At 36.6% G+C, this 13,672-nt stretch overlaps 1 protein-coding gene across 7 annotated transcripts in view; it reads left to right on the forward strand.

The window, feature by feature from the left end:
* USP34 (ubiquitin specific peptidase 34) overlaps positions 1 to 13,672 on the forward strand; it is a 135,631-nt gene that overhangs the window by 17,789 nt on the left and 104,170 nt on the right. For 3 of the 7 annotated variants that reach the window (XM_074578510.1, XM_074578512.1, XM_074578513.1), the window contains exons 2-6: positions 2,245 to 2,332; positions 5,745 to 6,165; positions 6,427 to 6,468; positions 11,549 to 11,599; positions 11,783 to 11,932. In XM_074578510.1, the coding sequence (XP_074434611.1) occupies positions 2,245 to 2,332; positions 5,745 to 6,165; positions 6,427 to 6,468; positions 11,549 to 11,599; positions 11,783 to 11,932 (752 nt within the window). Of the gene's footprint in view, positions 1 to 2,244; positions 2,333 to 5,744; positions 6,166 to 6,426; positions 6,469 to 11,548; positions 11,600 to 11,782; positions 11,933 to 13,672 lie in introns of those variants that run through there. The other 4 variants (XM_074578511.1, XM_074578516.1, XM_074578514.1 and 1 more) reach the window with 2 other exon arrangements.

The raw sequence follows: 13,672 nt of genomic DNA on the forward strand, positions 1-13,672 counted from the left end.
TCATCTTAATGAAACAATGCTCACAAAAATTGGAAAACAAAGGTTTTATGAAACTTTTATGCTGGGCAGGTCTTTTTCAGATACTATCTATAGTTAAGGATCTGTCTTTTCTGGTCAGCTTGACCTAAATTGTTTGACAGAGTTGTTGGTTTCTTCAGTGCTGTGCTTTGGTCTTAAGAGAGTCAAGTGCCATGGTAATTTGTAGTGTTTAAAATAAAAAGTAGTATGAAGTGATACCCGCCTTCTAGTCTGCTTGTCAATTTTGTGCTTCGTCCAGTGTTGTATAGGGATCTTTAAAGCCTTCTAGCAGTAAGACAGAAAAGTGATTTTTAAAGTTTAATGGTATCCTATTGAGAGACTGCTTTTTGTGTATTTTTATATTTGTGTGTGCGCATATACATGGAGGTACCCATGTGTGGTGTTGTGGTTTGACCCCAGCTGGCAACTAGGGGCTCGCTCGCTCCCCACTCCCCTCCCAGTAGGGTAGGGAGAAAAGGAGGGGGAAAGTAAACTTGTGGGTTGAGATATAGACAGTTTAATAGAGCAGTAACGGGAGAGGAAAACTGTAATAATATTAATTGTAATAATGGTAAAAGAATATTCAAAATAAAGTGATCCAACACAAGTTGCTCTCACCACCTGATGATCAGTTGCCCAGGCTGTCCCGAGCGGTGATTGTGGATTCCTGTCCCCAGCCAACCCCCACTTATATGCTGAGCATGACGTCTGTGGTACGGAATATTCCTTTGGCCAGTTTGTTCTACCTATGCTCCCTCTCAGCTTCTATGGGAAGCTGAAAAAGTCCTTGATTAATGTAAGTATCACTTAGCAACAGCTAAAACAATATGTGTTATCAACATTATTCTCATACTGAATCCAAAACACAGCAGCTGCTCTCAAAAAAAATTAATTCTATCCCAGCTGAAAGCAGGACAGTATGTGCAGATGTAATGTCCTTATTTGAAAGAAGTCACGGATACTTGTTTTGTGTCAGTATTCTTCTGAACTTTACTTTCTGATCTGTGCCAGCAGACTTTCATTCACTTCAGTTGTTGGAAACTTGTATTCATAGATCACGTAGGACCTCACAAGGCTGAGGCTGGAAAAGAGGCTGAAGTAGGGGTTCTGAAGAGCTTGCTTCTGTTACAGGACCCTTCCCACAAAGCTTGCTTGTGAAGTAGTTTTTTAAGCATATAATACTTGAAATTTCGTGGGAAATGTGGAAATGAATACTTATTTTTGTTATAAATGAAATGGTTGACTTAAAAGGAACACTCACATTCTCAAATTGTGTGGCAATTAGATAATTGTAGAAGTGTATGCAAGTTTAGGACAAGGAGGAAATGAGAATTGTGCATTCATAGTTAAAGACAGTTATGCGGCCAGTAGACAGAATCCAGTGCCCTAATATATTATTGGTTAATGCGTTAAGTGGAGAAATGGACTACTACTGATGTTTGGCTTATTACAGTGTATAAGCATTTTTTAGATGGAAGTGGGACGTTTGATAATACCTCGTTGAAATATTTGGGGTTTGAGTTCAGTACATAGCTGTTACGTTTGCTAGCTGTAATAAATATGGTAAGCGTTTATCATTTTGCCACTTAGTGATTCATTTATGGTTAAGTGTCAGTATAGACATGTCTATATTTGAAAGTAATAATCATCAACTTGGCTAGTCTGAAATAACTTTATGCATAACCTGCACATTGTTCTTATCTTGATAGTTTTGTTGGTGGGGTTTTTTTGGGGGGTATTTTTCCTAGTCTTTATCTGATCAGGAAAAGGAAGTTAAGGTCTCATGGTCATCTCAAAATGCAGACTTCTAAAATCTAGGGTGGGGGGTGGGGGCCGGGAAAGGCACCTGGTTAATGGGTAGATTTGTTGAAGAAGGTTCATATTTGAAAGTGCACATCAATCAGTAGTTCCCAGTGAAGCTTATGAAGAGTATTAAATAAGAGGAGGATTAGAAGAAGGGGCTGTTTTCAATCAATAATTTTCACAGCAGTATTCCAGAATATTGTGCAGATTCTGTTTTCAAGCTAGTTGCATCTAAACCCTATCTCTGTTCACTAAAGCAAAAAATACGTAGATTTGGTTGAGAACTTCAGTTTCTAATATGAAAACATATTTACAAAATATATTTCTTTATTTTTCATATCAAAGATAATTTCTAATAAAAGTAGAGCAATTGCATGAGGGGTTTTTTTGCTAATAGTATGTGTATGTTTTTGTGTTCTTTAGTATCAGACATTGAAGGTGCCGATGGGTTGCAGCTCAGAAAGGAACATGCCCTCAAGATATTTGCTTACATCAATTCCTGGACACAAAGGTAATTTTGGAGTGATTTTGAGTGTTGATGATACTGGATCTCAACAGTAGGTTTCCATTTTTGAAAAATACAGTAGAGTGAATTAGAATGGGCAACTTATTAATGTATAGGTAAGTGATACTTGGAGAGTAAAGGACACTTTGCTACTTACAAAATAACAATAAACATGTTACCCAGTGCATTTTGGGCAAAACATATTTTGAATGTGATTGGTGTTTTGGATGCTGTAATAATTGTGTAGCAATAAATAGCTATATTGCAATGACAAATAATGTGTGTTGCTGCTTTAAGATGAAATTTTCTGACCTTCTGTGGGGGGGACAGGGTAGGGTAAGAAGAATCTAAGAAAAGATCACTTCGAATGGGATCATCATATCAAATTTTTCTCAGTGTCCTAGTACTCAGAGTCAAGATGACAAATGATTGCAGCTCATAGCTACTAAACTGATACAGAAAATCCTTTGCACATTGTCTTAAATCAATTACATTATTCCTTTTAATCTATTATTTAAATTACTGTTGTTGGTTTTTTTAAAGTAGTTATATCAACTGTTCTGCTTACCTCACACCTACTTATTTTTTTCCAGCACAAGGAATTGTATGGATACTAGTTTTTATAAAGAATCTACAATAAGAATGTTTGGAATTCAGTGTTCAGCAGCGGTCACAAGACCAAACTGAATTGTAAGAAATAATTGGTAAAAGCATAGAGAATAAATTGGAAAACATAATTCTGGTATTTAGAAGACTCCAAAAGACAAAAAGGAATGTTACATTTGAATACCTGCAAAAGCAGAATCCTCCTGTTCTTCATTCTGCCCAAAAAGGCATTCAGAGCAAATTCATTATCTTCTGCAATATGCTGTTAGACACAGAGAAGAATTTTAAATCAAAATAAACAGCAGCAACAGAAACCAGAATACTGTCATTTCTTGACAGGTCCTAGATCCCAAGTATGTCTGTGAACAATTGCAACCTTGTCGTTTTCCAGGTCATCATCTGTTTGGAGTTTTGTTCTGTTCAACAGCTATACCAGAACAAATCCAACCTGAAGAAAAAGTAAAGACTGGATAACATTTACCTCTTTATTTTCTTCTGGTTTCTTTTTACCTTCCATATGTATGGTTGCATACTAAGAAAAAAGTATGGAAATCAGTCCTTAATGTATTCAAAGCAGAGTCTGGCAAAGAGGCCACAGGAAGGAGTTTTACTTTACATTTTAATTTCATGTCCTGTTTCTATTCTGCCAAATGGGCTTTTGAGAGTTCTGCTTGTTGTCTTGTGCTTGAAGCCTTCCTTAAGAACTACTTTTTACTTTGTTACCTGTAGTTTAAATCTCTGCTTTCCTTCAGAACATCAGTTGGTAATTCAGCCTGAAGAACACCTTTTTCTTCCATCTGCATGTTGTGTTTCCATTTCAGTTTTCTTCTGGAAATTATGTTCAAAGAAGTCATATTTGTAGCACACTCATTTTTTTTTATGGATCTTTAATTTTGGGTGGAGCTCTTCTTCCTGGGAACACATTCAGGTACATGAAGACTTGGAGGTTTTGCACATACCTCTGTCTTGGAAAAAAAAAATGTGCCTTTGCCCAATAGAGAATTCTCCAATATTGGTTGGCATTCAAATACAGATATATGAGAAGTATTCACCGGACTTTGTTTTCATTATTATTGAGAATAATTTGTTACAGCCAAGTGGGGTAGTAATTTGTAGGCATAAGTGATGGACCTATTGTAGTTAGTTTTCCCCAAGGATAAATGCTTGAGGATACACTTGGCTCTGCCTGCAATTTGTTGTTGTCATTTGTTAATATGAAAATACATTTAGAAGTAAATCACAAAATCTATTTTTCAAATAGGTGAAGACACAATATTAAAAGAATTTTTCTTCCTGGATAGATGGCACAAAAGGTTTTAGACTCTTCCATCACTGTGTCTGGAATTGGAGAATACTGAATGTTATCTTTCTGTCTAACCCACTGAAAAAACCCACCCTGTATTCAGAACGCATATGCTTTAAGAGCTGTAGCTCAAGGGCATGTTTGTATTCCCTCGAGTGAGGCAGCACCCTCTACCTGTGATAGTTCTGAGTTCTGTCTCTTTTTTTTTTTCTTACAAAATATAATTTATTAAGCCCAGTTTCTAGATTAAACGCTATGCTTTGCAGCAGATTTTTTTAATCACTTCTTACTGATGACTTTTTGCTCTGTCTTTTGCCTGCTAATTTCTTTCAGAAATTATATGTGTAATAATTTGTATTATTTTAGTATCTGAAAACTGTAGTCATGGACTGGAGCCCATTGTGCTCCATGTACCTTGAGCAGGGTCTCTACCGCAAGAGAGCTACCAGTTTATGTAGCAGTTACGTCATCTACTAGACTTTGAGGGAGAAGATTCGAGTCCATCTCAAAGATTCTGCTACAAGCATATAGCCTTTAATTTTAGTCTTCATTGAAGCCCCCTTGCTTATTGCTTGCTTTCTTCTCTGCATTCTCTGGGATTTAGATCCTTTTAGGGGAATATCCTCCGCCTTTTGTTCAGAAGGAGGAGACTGTTTGTTTGTATGGAAGAAGCAAATGTTCCCAGACAATAGGTTCTAGGGTATCTGTCTTGGGGGCTTTACGCACCAAGAATCTCTTTGACATCCATAGTTATCCTTGCCACAACTAGAGCTGTATTACAGAGTTTTCAACTTGATGATTTGATTGATTTTTTTTTTCTTATTATATTGATAAAAGGGATGGTGTATAGTTTTCCCCCTTGTTCTCTTCAGTTTACAGTGTATCAGTAGGTATTCAGAGGAATAATCTCTGAGGCTCTATAGTGAAGGAAGTAATGAAAATACTTGATACTGCCTTTTCCCATGAGGAAAGGGGTACCAACGCACATGGGACTTCTATTTAAATGCAGACAGAAGAAGTGAGCTTAAATACTCAATTAAAAATACAATTATTTTGCAGCCCTGTTGATTTAAAAGTAACAATTCTTACACAGCTGACAAGCGTTGTCAGGTGGTTTATTGCAATAAATGTCAATAGAGAAAACCAGAGGAGGAAGCGGATTTAGGAACATACTGAAGAACACTGTTGCTTTAGTACTACGGTGACCTTTCCCTTTTAGATGTCTTTTGTATATTTTACTCACAGTGGCAGCTGCTGAAGGATAACAGGGACTTCATAGTTTTGGTAAGCATTTGGAAGTAATGGGATGTTCACAGCGTTTAAGGAAGGCTTTGTGATTCTCACTTGCTGCTGCATAGAGTCTGTTTCATTTGGATTTCCTTACTTTTACAGGTCTGTCGTATATTTTGTTGTTTAAAATGTTTTAATGTGAAGAGTCCTTTTGGTCAGTTACCTGTTCTGATTTTAGCTACTTCAGGAACTTTTATTTTTTTTTCTGTTTTCTTACAGACAATGTCTGTGCTGTTTCAAGGAGTATAAACATTTGGAGATCTTTAACCAAGTAGTATGTGCGCTTATTAACTTAGTGATTGCCCAAGTTCAAGCTCTGCGGGACCAGCTCTGTAAACATTGCACTATTAATATAGATTCAACGTGGCAAGATCAGAGTAACCATGCTGATGAGCCCCTGAATGTAGAAAGAGAGTCTCATGAAGAAGAAAATGGAGAACGACAAAAATCTATAGAGAAAAAATTAGATTCTGGAAGAACTTGTATCCTGACAGAGGAGGAGTCTGCAAAGAACACTGATGCTTTTAGCTTATGGAGCACTGATGAGAAGGAAAAGTTGTTGCTGTGTGTGGCAAAAATCTTTCAGATTCAGTTTCCTCTGTACACTGCTTATAAGCATAATACTCATCCCACAATAGAGGTATTACCTTATCTTTATGTGTATATTTAATTATTTTGTGAAAGGTTATTTGTTCTCATTTAATGAGTAGACTGTGCGTGTTTGGTGATAGTTGCTTTCACACAGGATGGGCAAATTGAGCTCTCCTGTTGACTTCAGTAGAACTTTTAAATGACACATACTCTTATACTTTCTTTAAAATATGCTTAATTGTTATAGGTAATATATTGATAAGTGTTGGATGGAACTGTACACTGAATTATTGTACTGTTTAAATAACAGGAAGGCAAAAAGGGGACTATAGCGAAGCCTTTCTTCCAGAAGGTAACCCATTAATAGTTTACTAATTTCTTTTCATTGCAATCTATGGTTCTAGAAGCAAAGCTTCATAATCTAAACTTTGTGCAAGACCAAACTTATTTGTTAGAACAGATGTTTAATTGATTGGAATAACTGAGGTCTACACAAGTGGCTTTGTTCTACAGTGCTGTTTTTTCTCTGTGATATTTGTTGTGGCTGCCACTCACATTTTCCGTATTTTCTTCTGAAAAAAACACCACACACAAAATTTTTCAAAAATCATGCCGTGTTTAATTCACAGTTTCTGAAATAAATACGATGTTGTTAGCATTTCCTAGCTGAAACAATATAGTTCTTGGAAAGGTTGGGTTTTGATCCAACTTGTGGTAGTCTAATAACAAGTGATAGTTAATAACAGTTCTTTTACAATATTTGTATGCAAAGAAGATGTATATTTAGCTATATGAAGAAAGCTTCTATCCAACAAACTTCTGAGAAAGTCACAGCGGAGAATCAAACTACAGTTAACCCAGTTCTTAATTTTTTTATTCAGGGGGTTTGGGAAGTTCTGTTGGAGCTCTGAGTGGTTAAGTTCTCATTCTGGACTTAAGTTTAAAAAGCAAAGATACCAAGTGACATATAATTTTTGGTTATGTATGCTAGAGTGATCACAAGATAGCATCAGTTCTTGTTGAATGAATCCTGCCATATCTGACAATAAATTTAGTTAAAACCCGCAATGTAGTGGGGCTTTTGGGTGGGCCGGATTTTGGTTTGTCTTATTCTAAAACATATGGGCATAAGTTAACAGAGGTTGTTTCACAAATATTTGTATAGAAAAATGAGGCAAAGCTAGGATTTGTGGATTTCAGGTTTCCCATCATCTATTTTGGCCTGCCTTTTAAACTTTCACCATATGTAAATAAATCTGTAGTTCAGCCTCTGCAAGTAGGAACTGTAGAGGGTAGATCTATCTTGTTAGTTAAAAAAAAAAAAAAAATCAATGACTACTTAAGTGATTTATCTTCTGTACTCCTGGGACGCCTACTGAAACTGGCTTTGTAGGAATACGCAATGAACAATTCTGGAACAGCTTTCCTATGTATAAGCACACTTGCTTCTTTTAAATGACAGTTTCATGGTTTGTTTTTTTTTCCCTTCCCTTTCAATTTAACTTCCAAATGACAAAAAGAAAATCTCAGAGTGCCCGTTGGGATTTCTTTTTCACTTGATGTGCAGCCATAAAGTGATTTGGACACAGATATGCTGTAGATTGCTGTGCTGTGACTGGCTGTCACTCTAGACATGCTAGTATATATCATACTGGTAGATATCATTTGAATTATTGAATACATTTATTAGCTATCCAAAAAACATAACTTAAAGGGGAGCTGAGAATGAAAAACACTTCCCTGTGGTACAGACAAGTGAGAGACTAGTTTTTTTACTAGACTTTTTGTGTTTCCAGGTCTGGATTACGGAGGTATGCTAACCTGCCATATTTCTTGTGTACCTTTTTTGGGGGGGAGATTTTTTTCATTTGCATTTAAAAGGTTCCAGCATCAATCATTTTTCTCACAAACTGAGATTTGCTGTATTTAGGAAGCACTAGGGTTCTGTTATTCTAAAGTAGTACTATTGCCTATTTTAATGTCAAAACTTCCTGCTACCATGAGTGACTCACTAAGGTTTAGAGTTTAATTTTGGATTGCAGTCTGGAGCACATCTTAGTTGAATTGAGACAAGTTATTTGACCCAGTAACAGGAGCACTTCTTGGTTTAGATCAGGCTTGGACTCAGTCCTCAAGGGATCACAAATTAAAAATCCCTGTTTTAAATGTATCATCTATACTTGTAAGCTAAACGTATTCCTGAACAGACCAAATCTGTCAAGAATTTGTTGGGAGAAGCTTGTGTAGCTCTCCGTCTCCCTCTAAGCATTTCTTTTTGCCTCATGGAAAACACATTCCAATCTACACTCTCTCTGACTTCAAAAATTCCTTGTTCTAGATTCTTGAGATGAATTTTTACACAATTTCATTAAGTCATTCCATCCGGTTAAAGGTTTCACTTTGCCTAGAAATGACCATTTAGACTGTCATTTAAAAATTTCCAATGTAAGACTTTCACATGGCATTATTACCTTCTGGTAATGACTAGCAGTCAATATTACCGTTAGCCATTGTTCTGCATACACCTCCAAGATCTTTGTTCTTAATGACAGCAGACAGAAGACAAGTCTTGAACTCTGATCCTCTTGTTGGGTGCTCACCAAAGCCATTTTACACTTGACCATCTAGTGCAGAAGAAAATGTGAAAGTGTGAGGTTTTCCCTAGTTTAGGAGTTCACGAATTTGGATGAAAATGAATAGCAAAGACCAGATGATTTGAAAGGTTCCTTCCAACCTAGGCCATTCTATGATTTCTTGGTAGTCAAAAGGGTGTCTGCCTGTACGTGATCCTACAGATTCTCTCCTTAAATGATATGGGCTAGGAATTATTTTGTCCCTTACGACATTTCTAAAGTGAGAGAGTGAAGACCGTGGAAGCCTGATTGGTAGCCAGAAGGGCATACTCTCAACAGCAGAAGCTACCTTGAACGGGTGGCCTTGCAGAGGGCAGAAATGTCACAGAAATATGTTATACACAAGGACAATGAAACTACATCATGTGAAAGTAAATCAAGCGTATTGACAAGCATATAGTCTTGACAACTGTAGAATGGATACGCGTCTGTATAGACAGAATGTTTGTCTCACCTTTTCTTAAACTGATGAGAAGCTTAATAAAAAATGTCTGGATTTCCAAAACAGCACAATTGGTTGCAGTCACTTAGAGGACAGCCCACTTCAGGAAATAAATATTGACAAAAATCTGTAAAGATAAGATCTGAAAACACACCGTTTGCTTCTGTTGAAATCTACCATTATTTTTGTGCCCAGAGAGAGGCCTTTTTGTCTATTTTTCATCCTAAACAAAAACTAACTCAAACTATTTTTATAAACGTGGCTTGTTGTTTTTTTAACAAATGCTTGTACTTTGGAATTGGTTAATTTCTGGTTTTGTTTTGTTTTTTTTTAATGTATGGGATATCTTTTAAGAGATCTTGCATACAGGGTAGTTTAAGACTGTATGCACTATTCTTCTTTTCATACCTACTCTGTGCAGCAAGCGCAATACCTGTGAGTGGACACTTCAGAGGGGAAAAGAAATACCTAGAAAATGGAGTCCTGTAGAGTCTTGAAGTCCTGTAGAGAAAGAAGCAACTGTGTAAAGTGTGCTCCTGAATTTTGCACTGTCTCGGAATGAACAATGAAGCAATTCTGGAGAGAGGATGAAATGAAAGAGGAAAAAAATCAGTTGTTTAGGTGTCTGTAGCTGTAGTCCCTGATTCTTTGCTTCTCTTTTCTTTTTCTCTCTCCTTCTCCTTTTCAAATAAATATTTTCTTGGAAAATATCCCTAGTTAAGTGCCCTCCACCAAGATCGTGTCCGTGTCAGACCTCAGCTAGTATATTGTATCTGAAGTGATGGGTGTTTTTTAACCATATGAGATTCCCATGAGGAATTCTCTTATCTCTTTATACACTTATCTTAAGGAATTCTCTGTCTCTGTTCTGTTTCTCCTCTGCAGGAACAGAAGTCACATTTCCAGACTCAGTCTCTCAACCACAACAGTTTTAGTAAGCTTTGCAGGACTCGCGCAACAGACCGCCATGCATCTTTGATCTCTGTGTTCTAAGAACTGTAGTTCACTGGACAGCAAGTCTCTATTCTAGTCAAGAAAACTAATGAAATTTCTCACACTATTTCTGCAGTTTTCATGAGCAGAGCACTGAACACCTTTTCTTGCTACTTGAAAACATACCACCTACTGGCTTCAAAGCTGTTTTAAAAATAACTGTTAGAGTATCACGAGTTCAGGCATGACTTAGAGTTCAACAGAAGTAAAAAGAAAATAAATGCTTAGATATAATATGAGCATATTGAATAATTCAAAATGTTTGTATCACACTTAATCCATCCAAAATTGCTTGCCTCCAGCATCCTCTGGTGCAGTTTTAAGAAGCTTACTCCTACACAGCTATTTGAAATATATTCAGGAAACTTCATTTAAAAACTTCACTTTATGTTAAATTTACGTTAGATTTGGGAATATGAGAACTAGGTGTTCGGCATAGAGGGATGGGAAGAAGAATGCGCGCTGTAACTACTTGCAAGTACCCATGGCAATGTTGTGGTTTTACGGTCAGGTTTTATGTTCTCTTCACTGCCCTTTTGCCCCAGCCATATGCAAGTTACACGCAATATGTGTAACAACCCTAATAAATAGAATTCCTGCTTTATACTGCCCGACAAGTGGGTGTTGTGAACGTTAAAAAGAAAAGCTATTTTTCAAAACCGTTTTCACTTTAGTACTTCTAGAAAATAGTTAACAAATAGCAGCAAGTATCTAACAGATTGATAGGGTGATATGATTTCTTCCCTCTCTTTAGTTAGCTTAATCCTGTAAAGAGTACTACGCACTTATTTTATATAATGTGTTTTGTTATATTTAAGAGAATACACTAGTTGAAGAATGTTAATGTTCTGATGGGAATGAATAATTTGACAGTTTAGCCCCTTAAGTCATTAAATGTAGGATTGTAGAACATCCTACATTTCATTTAAATTCAGATGTTTGGATATATGCCTCATCTTCATGCAAAAATTGCGTTCAAAAGCACCTAGATTGGTTTATTCTGTAATTCTCAGGCTGGTGTTCCCCCTTTGCAGTATTCCTGTTGGAAAAAAAAAATGGTGATCTGAAGGGAGGTGGGATTGAGGAATGATCTGTTAATCCAGGCATTGAGAGCCACTGCTGAGATGTTATCCTAAGCGTGCATTTGTGTACTTATAAATACATCTTAACAAAGGTAAAATGATGAACCAGAAAAGTATGTTTGCAATATAAAAGCAGAGCAAAGCTTGAGCTTTTGTCATCATCTAAATTAGGGTTTTGGTTTTTTCTGTTAGTTAACTATAATGTCTGTTAATGGTCAGTTGTTTTTTGTTCTATAAATGTATTTTTATTGCTTCAGTTAATTTTTTTTTCTTTTTAAACAGGATATTTCTGCTCAAGAAAGCAATATATTAGGGGCGTTCTGTGATATGAATGTAAGTTGTCCATTTTTAAATAGGTGCACGTTTTCTAGAAAGTTAAAATATCTATGTTCTCTCCTGTATAGATTTGTGTTATACTAATGTAGCTTCTTGAATTTCCTGGGTGTCTGAATGGATCTTGTATTGATTGTTCAAATTCTTCTTCTTCTTTTTTTTTTTTTCTTAATATATTTCTAGGATGTAGAAGTACCATTGCACTTGCTTCGTTATGTTTGTCTCTTTTGTGGCAAAAATGGCCTTTCCCTCATGAAGGATTGTTTTGAATACGGAACTCCCGAGACGCTGCCATTTCTTATAGCACATGCGTTTATCACAGTGGTATCTAATGTAAGTATTGTCTTTCAATTCTTTAATGTTAAACACAAAAAGTAAAAGGGCTGAAGTCTGGAGGAATTGTATAGGACTGGGGAGGGAGAAAAACACTGTAAGATTTTTCCTTGTTAGGAATGTGAGGTTTGCTGGTCCACTGAGCATTTCGTTATCCAAACCCCATACATCTCCTGTAAGCACACAAGTAGTTTTGTAGGTTTGTACCTAGATTTTAAGATTGTAACAGCCCCAGAAAATACTTGTAAGAACGTCGTCAGAGGTCATTTCTGTCCCTGAAATTGTGTCATGGGAATGTTTTAAGCATCTTAAGGCTATATTAACTCTTTACCTATTTCCTGTGAGGCACAAAAGAAAAGCCTATGGATTTCTTTTCTTCTCAATATCCTGTGATTTTATATCATCATACACATTTGCAGCTTAGAGGTAACTATCTTGTATTTCGCCTAGTTTTAGAATACACATCCGTCATCATTTCTCCATTTCGAAATAACAGTGATTTTTGACCAGCAGAATTACAAATTGATTTTGGTGAAGATTTGAAGGAGATTGGTAATAGAAATGAAAAACAATCTCTGAAGGAGTACCTATGAAGACTAATGTGAGAATGTGGAGTCATGATCTGTCTTGTGAATGTTACATACAGGCAAATGAAAAACAATAGTTTGTTATGCCTTGTATGAAGTGAGTTTAACATGATTTTGACGTTGATTGCAGTTTTGAATGCTTGAAATCAGATCCTTCCTTCCACATATCTTCCCTTTTTCCTTGTTGCTTTTACTGACCAGCGAGGATGATGTTCCAAGTAAGTATTGGAATATGTTTGCATAGAAGGAACCAGTGACTGAAATAAAGCTGCCATTGGTGATGTGTATCACTCGCTCCTCATCCTTTTAGTGTAATGGTTCTTCACTAGTCGGTGAGAGAACAAGCGATTAAGGCCATGATATGCTTTGTTCTGGTAAGCTTGCACAGGAGGACTGCTGCAGCACCTCTCTTTGTTAAGCTGTGGAGATGTGTTCCCTTCTGGCCCTTTCTGTATGACCTGATGAGATTTCAGGTGATAGTCTGAGGAGTTCTTCATCTCTACCTGTTGTCAGTGCAGCCTGCAGTCTTCATCAAGCCATCTGCTGAAAATGTATAGTCTTCTACGTTATTCTGGTGTAGAAGTAAATTTTGGTCATGGAACCAGACAGTCTTTCGTGTCTGATTTTTGTTGGGCTTTTTTTGAGGATGGGCAAAACTGTTCGGAACAGTAAGTGGCAGCTCCCTATCACACCAGCATTTTTTTCAACAAGCATTCTGGCTGCAAATCCCATTTCGTAAGTATCCCAGACCAGTTTATGTTTATAAACTGCGCCTGCCTTTCTTCTTTGTCCTTTTTTGAAGTCTTTATTTTTCTCCACATCGATCGTTTATTTTCTTTATTCTTAGTGAGGTGCCCTAACCCAAAACACTTCTCAGCAAAGTTTCTCCTTTCAGATGATTACTTAGCAACTTTGCATTTATCTTTTGTTATAGTAGGTAATAGATTTAGCTGTCTCTTGTGGCTATTTTAGATTAATGCTATGGTTAAACCTGCCAGATAAAATGAAATTCAACCCAAAGCATAACAGGTAGAAATACTGTGTCTTCACCCTCTTCCAGCATTGTATCTTTTACTATTCAACTAGAATCTTCCTTTTGAACTCTGTCTGGCTTTGCTGGCAAATCTGTGTGAATTGGAGGAAAACTGTTTTA

The sequence above is a fragment of the Larus michahellis genome, chromosome 3, assembly GCF_964199755.1.
Source record: "Larus michahellis chromosome 3, bLarMic1.1, whole genome shotgun sequence".
Taxonomy (NCBI): domain Eukaryota; kingdom Metazoa; phylum Chordata; class Aves; order Charadriiformes; family Laridae; genus Larus; species Larus michahellis.